The sequence below is a fragment of the Nyctibius grandis genome, chromosome 8 (genome assembly GCF_013368605.1).
Source record: "Nyctibius grandis isolate bNycGra1 chromosome 8, bNycGra1.pri, whole genome shotgun sequence".
In the NCBI taxonomy this organism is placed as follows: Eukaryota; Metazoa; Chordata; class Aves; order Nyctibiiformes; family Nyctibiidae; genus Nyctibius; species Nyctibius grandis.
In genome coordinates this window covers 30,782,039-30,796,230 of record NC_090665.1, presented here as the reverse complement: position 1 = coordinate 30,796,230, position 14,192 = coordinate 30,782,039, and the positions used below count along the sequence as shown (strand labels likewise).

General features: G+C 39.1%; 1 protein-coding gene across 1 annotated transcript in view; it reads right to left on the bottom strand.

Annotated features, from left to right (window-relative positions):
- ABCA4 (ATP binding cassette subfamily A member 4) overlaps positions 1-14,192 on the bottom strand; it is a 75,368-nt gene that overhangs the window by 45,425 nt on the left and 15,751 nt on the right. The window contains exons 7-13 of the mRNA XM_068407057.1: positions 10,816-10,905; positions 10,208-10,448; positions 8,563-8,702; positions 7,344-7,460; positions 6,438-6,635; positions 1,726-1,931; positions 756-932 (exon numbers count right to left, since the gene is read on the bottom strand). Coding sequence (XP_068263158.1) covers positions 756-932; positions 1,726-1,931; positions 6,438-6,635; positions 7,344-7,460; positions 8,563-8,702; positions 10,208-10,448; positions 10,816-10,905 — 1,169 coding nt within the window. The remainder of the gene's footprint in view (positions 1-755; positions 933-1,725; positions 1,932-6,437; positions 6,636-7,343; positions 7,461-8,562; positions 8,703-10,207; positions 10,449-10,815; positions 10,906-14,192) is intronic.

Here is a 14,192-nt window from a genome sequence, read left to right as displayed (position 1 = left end):
TGGGACAAGTATTTTCTGTTCAATTTTTCTTTAGGAAATGATTCTTTGGATATAAAGAAAGCTGGGTTTTAGAGATGTAATTAGGGAAAAGAAGCTTACTACACTTCAGTGGATTCTGCAGAGTTAACTGAAGGATGCAGTGTTTGTTCTAACATGGGTCAGTGCTTTGTGTTCGGTTTTGCTACAGGCACTGGTCATATACTATAGCATGAGGCTTAGTTTTAGTTAGATAAAAACTTTTTAAAAGATCACATTTTTGCTGGGTCCTGGGTAATCACAGGAGTAGTTCCAAGGCTGACATTGCTAGAGATCAAAGCATTATAGTTGGGGTGTCCCGTTGACAATGTATTCTCAGCTGTAATCAATGTGAAGATTTAGGTTACGTTATTATTATTGACTGGAAAAGTAGGGCCAAAAAGCCCCAGATTGTTTTTTGGATTTTATGTGATATGCAAAATGGGAAGAAAACTGTGGCTTTTAAGGGGCCAGTGTTTTGTGTTCATTTTAGGTCTGGACACTGGTTGCCTGGATGCAACAAAGACCAGGACTGGGATTAGGGGTAGAATCTTGGCAAGGGCAGCTTCTGGAGTCTGGGTTATGGCAGAATAAGAAAAAGAACAAATTCATTCTGTTACGTCTCAGTTATTACTCTATATATACCTGAGGGGACTAGGGTTAGAACTGATGCTTCAGAGTCTTAAAGCACCCAGCAATCCAAGTACTCATCAGAATTAAGACAAACTGCTTTTACTCACACATCATCCACAAAACATGGATATGGCATTTGCTGCAGATAAATTCCTAATGGCACTTCAGTGTTGGTCTGAGTCTTTATAATTCCATGCTCAATCATGTCTTGGAGATATGCAAAGCCTCCCCAGATATAACGTAAATCATCCACAGGATCAGCTCTTGGACCAGGAACCCAGTACCTCAAAAGAAAATTCACATGGAAAACATTTGGGTAAACAGCGGCTTTAGGGGAGGGGTAGGGGGGAAATAAATAAATAAATAAATCTTAGCTACTGAAATTGTACGGGCACTGCCTGGAGTTGTCTTTTCTAGATTTTGGCCTGCCAGATCCTGACCTGGAAGGTTCTTTTGTTTCCTTTAATTTTCTCTACACTGACACAGAATAGCAATTTTGGCCAAAAATGTATATAAATTAATCATGTGGCAGAGTAATTGTTCTAGAATAGAAATAACTGTATTTAGGATACAGTATCCTTGGAGATTAAACTGAAACAGCTGTATTGCGACTACCAGACACCATTATATTCCTCTATGTAGACAGTCCTGAGAAATTATTTTTCTTATCCCTTTAAGTGAGTCCATTTGAGGGGGACTTGAGAAGGAACAGCAGAGAGGTTCTGCTGTCCAGGTGGAGGAGAGCTGGGTCAAAATTTATGTAGGACTTCCTTGCCTGCTTCTCCCAGTGAGGGAGCCAACTAAAACCTTAAGCAGGTTACTGAATAGATTCTGAGCAGAGTCATTCCCTTTGCTGTGTATCCATGCACCTACCCACTGTCTGGTCTAACTATCACAAGAGCGATACCACTTATGTCAGTATGTGGTAACTGGAGGTGGATTCTGCACTGCATTACATACTAACTATTGGTGAATACAGTTGGATTTCATGCGTGTATCCAATGCAGGTTCTAATGTCCTTACGTCTCTCATATTCATGTTATGTCAGTCAACAACTGAGAAGGAACCATCACTTACCTGTCTTTGATTTTGTTTGTTTTCTCCACTGCATCTATGTCCATCCGGATCTTGTATTTCACATGTGGTGGAAGACTGCGAGTTGTAGGCTTTATGTCTGGAAAAACCACACCAGCCCAGAATTTGTTTTCCTCCAGCAGATGAAGGGCTTGATGAGTCAGTTGGGTTTCATCAAGATAGCCTTCAAATTTATCCAAGGTCAAGCACTACAAATAAACACGAAGAGAAAAATCGCATGGGAATAAACTAGTAAGAGGTATATATTAAAGCAAATATCAGTGGTTGAAAACAGAAAAGGGAGGTAGGTTCATCAGAAGTAGCTGCTATTTTCAGCTTCAAAAGCTTATGCTGAAGCTATTAAAAGTTGATTCTCTCCTCCTTCCTGAAAGCTTCCCCTTTCTTAGTCTAATTCTTATGACAAACTCAAAACACACAGCATTATCAATACAAGCTCAGAACCATCATTCTCCCTAAAAAGAATTGTAAACCTCAGATTTAGCATTGCTGTGATCAATGTGAGTGGACGGAATAATTTTGGAAGCAGCTTATTCCTGATATTTAAGGATCTCCTCCCCCAAGCTCAAGAAATGTCCATCTTGACACGTAAGAAATCAAGCAAGGGTGGCCACTAAAGCAGGAGCTGCTGTTGCAATTTAAGTATGACAAGGCAAATTTAGATGTACCTGTACAAAATGCATAGCCAGTACTAGGTTCAGCCAAAGCCTATTGTGCCACATTTAATAATTAGATAGAACGAAATAATTGTTAAAAATATATTTAAGCCACTGTAATCATCCAGCCATGGAAACATGAACTCTGCCACTCGGACTATACTTGGAAGGTTCTCTCAGAAAGGCAAATATCTGAATTGGAAGGGCTAAAGCTGCAGCACAGATGAGGTGCCATTATCAGGAACTCTCTCCACAGTCTGCATCCAGGAAATAAAATTAACTCAGCTATAAAATAACTGTAGTCACTAGAGCTTTTTAGCAGTCCAGTTGAATCAAAACACTACCATTTTTCAAGTTTGGGAACATTTTTTTCAGTCTCAGGAAGGGCCTGAGTGAACACCAGGGAGCTAAAGGATGACTGATCCATGATAAAAGCACATTAGCCATGGACTTCAGCTGAAAAGCACTTTGTCAAGTGAAATGCTGGAAAAGTCAGAGCATAAATTTGAATCTTAAAGTCTCTTAGGTATTTAGGCATTTATTTCTATTTAATGCCAGTCAACTAGTCAATTGATCTTACCGGTAATATTGTGTCCCTACTGAATTCTGACATGTAATTAACGGGCTGGCTTAACATGCTTCAGGTATCTCAATAATAAAATGTAGTTTACCATTCACAGCAAACTGTATTCTTTCTTAGTCTCTGTCATTATTGCAAAATGTACTATTATCACTCCATATACAAGACACCAAGTCATCAAAATCTAAGCTCTTTATGTCCCCCCATTTAACTCCTACTTAACAGGCATTGTAAGACAAAAAGATTGTGAGCACTACAAACTCTATCATTAGTTATCTGTAAAATTACAGATTTATGTTTGTATATTTAACTTTTACCCTTCAGAACTGGCAAGATGTTACCAGAAAGCAGAAGTATTTAACCCCCTGATGGACTGGGAAGATACTTATTGAATCACCTTGCTTTATAAAATTCCAGGAGGCTAACTTGTTTGATCTCATCTTCTTGATCATATCTTGCAGGTCAATAACCAAAAATTACTCCACATCAAAGTGCTCATACAGACAACTTGTTATTTAATGGGCAGACATCTTAAAGACTCCTTTATTTAACCCTTCCCTGTGATAAATCATGCTCTGTCTCCTTTAAAACTTGAAGTATCACAGTTTAATGAGATCTATATGAAAATATATTCTTAACTGGCAGCAAAACAAAACCTTACTTAAACTGATAAATTTATTGTTTTGTAGCTTTACTCTTCCTGGTGTTTTCAAATGTTCTTTATCCTAGTTTGCTTTACAAAATTAAACTACATAGAATGTCATATCAGAAAGCAAAATAAGGCAGAAAACCTTTCTGGTTTGTATGCCAGAAGAGAAATCAAATTAGACTGATTGCTCAGGTTGTATTATTTTTTTTGGGATAAGTTTATCCCACACAGTTAACTGAGTTCTGGAACTCAGTTTAGTTCTTGACAAAGTGTGAGTGTCCTGCTGTGGAACTGTGTCTTTGCAGTGTCTGGAGGACTATTGGCTGTTCCTTTGTTATGAGGAATTATTTTCAAGGTACTTGTTGCAGCTGCAGAAGAACCCATGTAGTTCTCCAGGGGAATCTGTGGGAAGGGCACTGGCAAAGTACTGACAGACAACTGATCTTAACTAGATTTTCACTGCAGAATAGACAGTGTCTGGACTGGGCTGAGGAGCAGTATAGGCTCTTATCCAGGGGTCCAGTCAAGGAAGCAGCAAGCGTTTGAAACAGAAAACACAAATGCTTATAGATCTTCTGCATGAGTAGAATGAAACCAAAGCTTGTATAAGAACATAGGCTGAGACACCAGTGTTGCAATAATTCACACAATTTGAAAGTGAAAAGAGATTTTATATTGTAATCTACTAGGCAAAAGCAAGAATTTCTTTCTCTTAACATTAACTGCGTGCAAAACAAAGGCTGTATGCTCTACCTAGGCTTTTTTTTTTAGTGAATTGCAACATAGCTTCTGCCTTCATAAACCTCACTATATCAAAACTCATTCATCAGCCACTTGGGGAAATTTATTTCAGATCGTCTCCCAGTAGTTATTTAACAATTTAAAATGGTTCAATGCAGATGGGAAAACCAAACCTAAATTACTAAGAACAGGTTTGGAAGATAAAACCAGAAAACAATAAGCATAAAGAGGTGACTAAGTTTTAGTCTCACCTGTGACTAGGTCTCAACAGTTTAGCTGTTCTGTGGCCTAAGGTAATCAAAGGGAAGAACAGGAAATTCTTGGGCTGGTGAGGATGAGCAGCCACTGCATAATTTGTGGGATTCTCAGCTGCACCACAGCTTGCAGCAGAGATCTGGAGTCTCCAAAGATAGTTGCTGGCAGCACACCTCTTCATTGCACACTATAGTAAGGAATAGGGTGTCCCTGAAAGGGAGCTATTTATTCCCATTGTGCTTGGCACAATGTGAAAACATTCTCAACTGCTAACAACTCAGTGTAAACAGCAGACTCAAAAAAAATAAGTTAATTACAAAGAACTCTAGGACACAAAGGTCTATTACCAGGTACAGTAACTGCCCTGATACTGTGGATGTTCCAGTACTGACCTGCTGCAAGCAATATATTTCACTCAGCTTGAGTAAGAAATAATTCTAACATGACGCAGAAAGATCATTCTTCCCTCTTGTAATAGCTATAGGAAGGCAGATAAACTTTCAGTTCCTGACTTCTTGCAGGGGATGAATGGTCTTTTAAGCTGAACTAGATTGGAATTAAGAGAGTTAGGAGGCTTGGTCCTGTTGCCTACAACTAGAATCAATTTTCTCTGTGAGCTTGAGGATCAGCTTATTTAACTATTAAGTAATAACTAAATATTTACTTTTCTTTCAGAGATGCTTGTAAGATGTAATTCATCTCTATAAAGACCCTGACCCTCATATGGCAGATGCTAAGTGTTGAGTTACCAAGTATTAACTGCCAACAGCAATAGTTTTTTAAACTCTCGGAGCTGATCTGCAACATTGCAGGGTACACTAGTTTTGCCTGGGCTCATAAGTTTGCAAAGAAGAGTTGGCATTTCATTTATCTAACTTAGCAGGAAACCATCCCATCTCAGGCCCAGTTCCAAACACATTGTTACTTGCAGTCAGAAATATACAGGGGGGAAAAAAAACCAACCAACCAAAAACCAAAAAAACCACCATCAACCAAAAAACCTCCTGGTGTCACTTACCAGGCTCTAGGAAGGAATGGATGCAGCAGTTTGCCTAGCCCTCTAAAAAAAAATATAACCTTTTTTGCACTGGACTTAGTCTGAGTCTGATGAACTAATCAGTAAGTTAGATTGCCCATACCAGAGTAACCCCTTCCTAAAAGTATCTTCCAAAGTATTTTTACAATGGCTTGATATTTTCATCTACATTTTTAGCATTTTTTATTTACATAATGAAACTTCACCTCACTTTCTGCACTGTGGCTCTCAAAAAGCCTCAAGGAGTCCCACTAAAAACACAGCTCCCTAGAGAAGGGGCGGTACAGATTCCAGGAAATAGACACAGACATCTTGTTAGAAGTGGCTACAGAACAAATGGAAACTCCCTCATTGGTTTCAATGGAATTTTGACCAGGTGCTTAAAAACCTGAAGGGGGTCTTAACAAATTAGCTTCTCTGGTCTTGCTAAAATTAGTGGCCTGTCAGTTATTAGTACTTTCAAAAAAAGGTTTCCTTGAGGCATTGCATTCACTTTCTGCCTCTCAACATCAAAATGTGTTCAGACATTCAACCAACATTTTGAATATAGCATTTGGGGATCATCAAATTGAAGGTTTTAAAATAATAATAAGTATTCATGTTCTTGTACTGCTGTATTATTTTAAAAACATGCTGTTAATATTGAGATTAAATTTGAAACAAATGAAGATGTCTTACGATTTTAACCTTCTTGTCTGTTGCCACAGACCCCAAGTACTGCCTACCCTGCTTTAAGATATTCTCTACAAGTATTCCCAGCAGTGGGAGGGCTGACCTTACCTCCAGATACTGACTGAGCAAACGCAGAGCTTGGTCTGCAGCACTGAAGATGTTCCGCCAGTCAAAGTCTGCCATTCCCTTCTCCCGGCTCTCTGGAGACCCATTGTGGAGAAAGTTGATTATGTGTTCAGCGGTCAAGCCTTCAGCACCCAGCTGGCTGTTCAAGAAGCCCCTCACTGTAGGGTGCTTCAGAGAGTCCTGAGGAAACACATCAGGACAGCTTCACTACAATGATCCTCTTAACGTGCTCTGTTTAGCCAGAAAGGTTCCCACTTTCATAGCTCTTTCTGAGCTATGAAGTAGTACAAAAGGGTATGCTAAGGAATTAATTTTATAAATGGGCAATTGCATAGCTGAACTGGAGGTGACACTTGAAGAATGGATGAAAAGAAATTTATCCTTGACTATTCATTGCATTGTTTCCTCATAAGCAGGAGGATAAATGTAATAAATGTCTAATCTATATAGAAGAGTGTGGAAAAACAAACATCTTCTCTAGTATGAACTGGTTTATAAACTTTAACTACAGTTAAGGTAGTAAATTGCCGGCCCAGCAAAAACGTGGTCCTACTGCATTCTTTACCTATGCAGAACCCAAGAAAATCAAGTTGTTTTTTCTTAAAGGACATTTTGGAAAGACATGGAAGCAGCGATTGCTGCCTTTATTAAGAAGTCATTAACCAGATTCTAGAGTTTTTTGTCACAGAGACGCTGTAATGCATCTAAGACTAGCCTTCAAACCAGACCCAGTAAAACCAGTCCAACAGCCTTAAATGCCCCAGATTCCTTGCTGCAAAGGCTGCACTTCCAGCCAAACCTTCAAAATTAATTCTTTCCTCCCGTAGTAAAAATAAAGGATGGTGAAAGGCTGCTCTTACTGAAGATCCCTGCTAAGTTATAACATACACGGATCATATTCATTTGCAGGCTGTTTTGAAAGAAGTGCCACAGCTGAGGTCCTACTCCTTCCCAAGCTTTGGTCAACAGTCTGAGGCGTTCAAGTTCCTCAAAAGTGGAGTTTGCCTGAGGAATAAAACAGCCAAAAAGCGTGTTAGAAAGCTAAGGAGATAAACAAACAGAATTTATGATCCAGCCATTCAGTGACAGTGAAACCTGTAACTTACAAATGTTGTAGTTTTTATCTTCAATACTAAATAAACTTGTTAAAATAGCAGAAATGTTAATAATCCTTAGAAAAAGAATTTGTAAAATCCAACTGGAATCAAAGTCACTTAGGATAAATTTCTGTTGTATATATAATGGAAAAAAAAATGCACATTAACCCCAGTTAACTTCAATTCCTTCAAATACCCAGGTTTTAGGTAGAACTATTCCTCTTTTCCCCCTTGATGATTTCTCTCCATTAAGAACTAAAAAGAAAGATGATGATGTGGGCAGATGAATAAATGGGAGGCAGTTGGAGAAGACAGATATTCTCATAGTTAAGATTTGAAATGCTGGGCTGCTTTAAACGTGAAGTTTTCCTGTGTGAACTATGAGTAGCAGTTCTTCTGTGCCTTACATAGATGTTGAGAGTAAGAGAATTGCTGGTTATGAGGTGGTCAAAACCTAGGTCATATGCGACCTTGATTTAACTGCTCAGATTCATTTCACCCATCTTCAGGCACTTAGCTGAAGAGTCCAGGCTCCATACTATTTTCATGAAGTGAAAGTTACTTATCATTTCAACATATATAATACTAAACCATGATGTTGCTATTGGTTTGTAATTTCTCAGTGTTAGGTCACAGTGAGTCTATCCAAGCCTCATAACTGCTCCGTTTAAATATTTACTGGCACAGAGCTGCTGGTGTTCTTACATCTGTAAAATATATATAAACATTACTATTTTTACTAGTGTAAATGTGGAACCGTGACAACAAAAGGCTACTTCAGCTGCAAAAGGCATGTGGTGTGCACCAAGATGGGATGAATCAATGAAGACCTGTTTCCTGTTTTATAAACGAAGAGTAACTGTCCCTCCTCTGATGACCACCAGGAACAAATAGAGTTCTGAAAAGAACATCTGATTAGGTTGAGGTAGCTCTGTCACTGTTTTTCAAAAGATGTTTCTTAGGATGCAATTTTTTAGAAATATATATTTTTGTATTTCAGAACTTCTTACATTTTTTAGGATTTGCCGTACAGAAGGTGAATCAGGAGCAAAGAGAATTTTTCCCATCAGCAGGGGCTTCACAGCACTCCAGGCTATTTTGGTTAAAGGGTTTGATTCCAAGTTCTGGATCAATGCATTACAAAAGGGTGCTAAAGACAGAAAGAAAGACAGTGTTTATGTAACCCTACTCAAATTCTATAACACATATCAACCTGCAGGGCTTTTTACTGGCAATACGGACAGTTTAAAGCATTTTGAATCTGAATGGGTTAAGCACATTCTGCAATGTAGAAGTAAAACGTCTGAATAGATGAAAAAAGACTATTAAGTAGATATTGGAGTTGTAAAGTAGACAACATGGAAATTGGAAGCGCAAATGTAAATAAATTTGACCACTTGAAAGTTGCTGTTATTTATAAGGTATTTCAAACGGAAGGAAACTAGACATCTCAGATCTCACTGAATGATTTTGAGCTCTAATCGCTTTTCTCCTAATGACTTTGCTCCTTTGCATTGTAGTTGATACTGACACAAAGCTATTTTTTCTCCTATTAGTGGTTAATTCTTACACAGTATAAACTATTGGAGTGGAGATCCAGCAGGTTTGGACGTTGAACTCTGGAACAGTTCAGAACTGGATCCTACCATAACTTAGAACTAAACATTTTAATGTAAACATTTCTATCTTACTCCTGCGTTATGAAGTAATTAGTTTACTTGGATAGCATTCAACTATTTTGTTCCCTGGCTGAAGAAATGGAGTACTGGACCTTTTACAGGTCTTTTGAAGGTTCGGGCATAAGTAGAGCCAAGTATCAACATGAACAGTGAAAGGTATGAGGCTCTCTACAGGCAAAGTTCTCACCTGTACTTTGTAACCATGCAACCATATCTATCATAGTGGGGGGGATACAGAAATCTACTACCAGCTATAATATGACTGTTAGTGCAGAAAAAATTGCTGGTGGTCTCAATGTAGAGAAAAACTAAATAGCAAACAGAAGGGGACATAATAAGAGGATAAAATAATGAATGGTAGAAAAGATAAAATTTGTTCCACCTTTCATTCTCTCCTATTACAATAGCAAGGAGATAAGTGAGGAAATCAAAGTAACAAAGCCTGGTAGATTGAAATACTTTCTATGTAAGATTTAATTATGCTGTAAAACATTACTGCTACAAAATATAGGTACTTTTATGCAGGAAGAGAACAGCCACCATGTATCAAATTGAGTATTATTTAAAGGGAGAGTTTTTAAAATTCCTGTGCTCCAGGCCATCAATCAAGTTGAGAGACTTTTTAAAAAAAATTATCTCTGCGAAAAGTAATTCCAGAATGTGGCACTGTATTTTCCTGAACCTTCTTCAGAAGCACCTAGTTCTTCGTGACATCAGCAGCATATATTAGAAGATAAGACAGAGGGACTGTCTTAATTATGATGATGACGATGTTTATGCCTTCAGATTGAAAGCAAATGCATATTTCTGTCAGTTCTCAATTCCTGGGCTTCTCTGCTTCCAGCTATGAAGTAAAACCATTTCACCTGTCTCTAATTTCCTGAATCAACTGCTTAAAAATGTTATTTTATAAAAGTATTCTAACATAAGTTGCACCTGTCTATAGCCTCTGTAATGGTTTGGTGGAAAAACTTACTGGTTGTATTATCATAAAGATAACTGGATTTCTTCTTTGTTGAGTCAATCCCCAGGAAAGCTTTGTAGTTATTATCTTCATACCAGTTGAAGGAAAACACTCTGGATCCACCTCCTTCTGGGTAGCCACAGAAAAGATCAGACAGGGAGCTCACCAAGTGGCCTAAGGATTCTGGCCTTCCGTCTTGTACAAATGGTTGCAGAACCATCAAAAGGTCCTGAATGCTTGGCTTGCTGGCTAGCTGCAGTAAGACAACACTTCGTTAATTGCAACCCTCAAAGGAGGTAAGTATCTTCTTAGACTGGTAAAGTATGGATGCAATCAGAACCTCATCCTTTTATCTCCTCTGTCCTGGTCACAGGCACCATTTTCAGTTCTTATTCTCTCACGTCTTTTCTGAAGAAAATAATATGGTTCATAATTGCCAGTGCTTTTGTCTACATCTATTTTTTAATGAGAGAAGAACGAATTTATAAGGAATCAGCTCTTCCCAAAAAAGTCTATTTTCTTTCTGATAAAGCAGGTAACCGGAACATAAAAAGAACAAAGGAAAAGGAGGACTGTGCGCTACCCAGAAAAGTGATGTAATCTATTATTAGACCACCTACCTTTTGCACTGCTTGGGAGACACTAGACAGCACCCTCCCCCAGGCCTTCAGGTCAGCACCTGGTGATTTTCTGTCCAACACTGTGGGAAGCTGTGAATATATCAGAAATACAAATGAGTTTTGTATAGTTTCTACATGACAACAACTATCACAGCGAGAGAAGAAAATCCAAAGGGCATCTCTTTAGCTCAAATACTTTGAGTTATTTGGAACAGAGTCTTGTAAGCTTGTCTTGTGAGGCTGCAGATCCAGTTCCCATGTGCAGACTCACACAGCAGCCTGTGTAAGTGTTCTTACTAATATGAGGCTGAAACAGTCACAGGCCACTGAAAATAAAGCTTGAGATTTGTTCTGCTTATCTAAGCCCACCATGCCAAAAGTTGCAAAAATGGAGGAGGAATGCAGGAACTGGGATTTCTGAGAAGCTGCTTCTCACAGAGGCTATTCTTCCTGTGAGATGTACAGACTCTTAGTAACTTCTGAATTTAGCAAAGGTTGTGATTCAGAAGCCCCTATTCGCCATGGAGGTAAATAACTGGTAGTACTTTACACTTGAGAGATTTTCCAATTTTGGAGACAGTCTGGTCCTCGCTGTCTGTCAGCTCTGACAGAAACCATTACTCCTCCAGGCTCCTACAGACTGGCCAAATGTCCTTTCCAGTAGAAGTCAATGCTTTAGTTATCACTGGCTTCTTAAGAAACAGGTGACACCATGGCACGCTGTCACATACCACTTTGCTTGCATCACTGCATCCTTCTTTGTCAGCTGTCTAAAGAATCACATGTGCGCTTGGAGCTAGCAATCGAGGCTTTCTCAGGCATCTATTTCTTCTGGTATTACAGTAAAATATAAAGCTGGACCTTTAGATAGCTAGAGTGTAATATTTATGAGATAAGCCCCTAAAAAGACTTCCCCAAAACTGTGTAGCTATATACACCCTGCTGATTCCCTGGCATTCCTTTCGGTCAGTAGGTGGTTAAGAAAGCAGAAGACAGCTGCACTGTGTAGATACCTGGCAGGGAATCACAGAGGCAAGAATTTTTCTGGAAAGCTTATGTTAGCATGTTCTGATCTGTCACTTGCAGTTCAGGCAGGAAATATACACACACAATGCTTCAAAATACACTTTTCCTTTGTCCCCTAAGGGGAACCAATCTCTGCAAAGATTATACAGGCTTCTTGGAGAACTTGCCTTAACCCAGCCTTTTTGAAATGTGAGCAACAGGTATTGTAAACAATCTGAAGCAAACCAGAGAAAAGCCTGAGATAAATATGGAATTAAGAATCTCATCCTTGTAGCTAGAGGAAAAGAAAAGAGAAATGTGGGCAAAATTCCACATTTGCTCCTAATTATTATTTTTTGCAGAAGGCAATCAGTATGAATCAGGTCTTAACAGAAATGTCCCAAAATGACTGAATTTGTATTCAGCTAGTTCATGTTCTCCAGAAGCACACATAAGACAGGATCAGCAGACAAACCACACTCTCATCTGACCTAAATATCAGAGCATACAGTTGGGAATCTTTATTGACCCTAAGCACAGAAGAGGATGAAAGCTTTCCCCAAAATATTTATCCAACTATTTTCATATTCACTGGAAGTGAATATGAAACATTGAAGAGTTTCTTTCCAACAATAGAAGGCCCAGTTCTGGAATCCACAGTCAGCTGCCAGTCCTAAAATAAGCCCTACTCAAAAAAGGTGCTCTGCAAAAACAAATCCTGGTATGTGACTGGTTATACTACACAACTGTGGCCTGAAGACCATGAAGTACAGACTGACTGACAGCGTAAGAGTTCAGAAAATAACCTGTGTTTTGAACACACAGGTATTTCGAATGTAGAAGTTTTAAAACTAATGTAGAATTTTAAAAAGTCCAATGAAGATTCATTCTGCATATGTAGCTGAGTGTAGATTTACACTCAGTTTGATTACATATCAAGTGCTTGTAGTGATACTGATCAAAGCAGCTGTTTCAGCAACATGTGTCTATGCTTAGTGAGAAACTGCTTATCTCCACCCAAAATTGCAATTAGGTATTAAAGAATTTTATTTTCTTCTATTTATAAGTTTAAAGAACTTCAAACGAAGCTTAAACAGGCAGGTTCAAGAACAGTAGTGCTCCAGAAAAGGCTCATTTTCCTTGCTGCAGCTGAGTCAGCCAGACAGTAAAGGAAGGGTCTTATTTTTCTGTGTCTGCTTTGCAATCAAAAGTGTGAGTTGCTTTAATTTCTGGCAAAAACCCCTAGAGGGTATACATGAGCACATGAAGGATTTGAGTCTATGTTTACGCACATACATACCTGAATATGTTGATCACAAATTCAACAAGAAACATTAATTTCAAAGTGGTGGAGAAGCACATTGTAAAAATAACTGTGGCAAGGAGTGCTTATGCACATTCTACCTTTTAGTTTAACAGGAGTAACTGAGATGGATTTTGATTTAAAAAGGGGACTTCTGCCTTGGAAAAAAACAGAAATATATTAAAATTATTATTTAGCAACTATAATGACAGGAGTGTGGGAAAGCTACCAACCTGAGGTCTCATTGTTTTAGGCGTCATGAAAAGATAATCCCTATTCTCTGCAGCTGGGTGCACATTAAAACCCACTGAGAATCAGGCTATGGAGACTCTTCCAACACACAGACTTCCAATACTCGGAGGAAGTCTTTGCAAACAGATCTTGCAGTAACAGACCACACAGAATCACAGAATCGTCTTGGTTGGAAAGGACCTTTGAGACCATCGAGTCCAACCACTAACCTAACACTACCAAGTCAACCACTAAACAGTATCACTAAACAATATCCCTAAGCACTACATCTACTCGTCTTTTAAATACCTCCAGGGATGGTGACTCCACCACTTCCCTGGGCAGCCTGTTTCAGTGTTTGACAACCCTTTTGGTGAAGGATTTTTTCCCAATATCCAATCTAAACCTCCCCTGGTGCAACTTGAGGCTTTTTGCTCTTGTTCTATCATTTGTTACCTGGGAGAAGAGACTAACACCCTCTTTGCTACAGCCTCCTTTCAGGTACTTGTGTACAGCAATAAGGTCTCCCCTCAGCCTCCTTTTCTCCAGGCTAAACAACCCCAGTTCCCTCAGCTGCTCCTCATAAGACTTGTGCTCTAGACCCTTCACCAGCTTCGTTGCCCTTCTTTGGACTCGCTCCAGCACCTCAATGTCTTTCTTGTAGTGAGGGGCCCAAAACAGAGCACAGTATTCGAGGTGCGGCCTCACCAGTGCTGAGTACAGGGTGGCGACCACTTCCCTTGTCCTGCTGGCCACACTATTTCTGGTACAAGACCAGACCATAAGCCTCCATCTGAACACCCAGTCCTTCACAGCTCTGGATTTTGCTTTCAGGTTT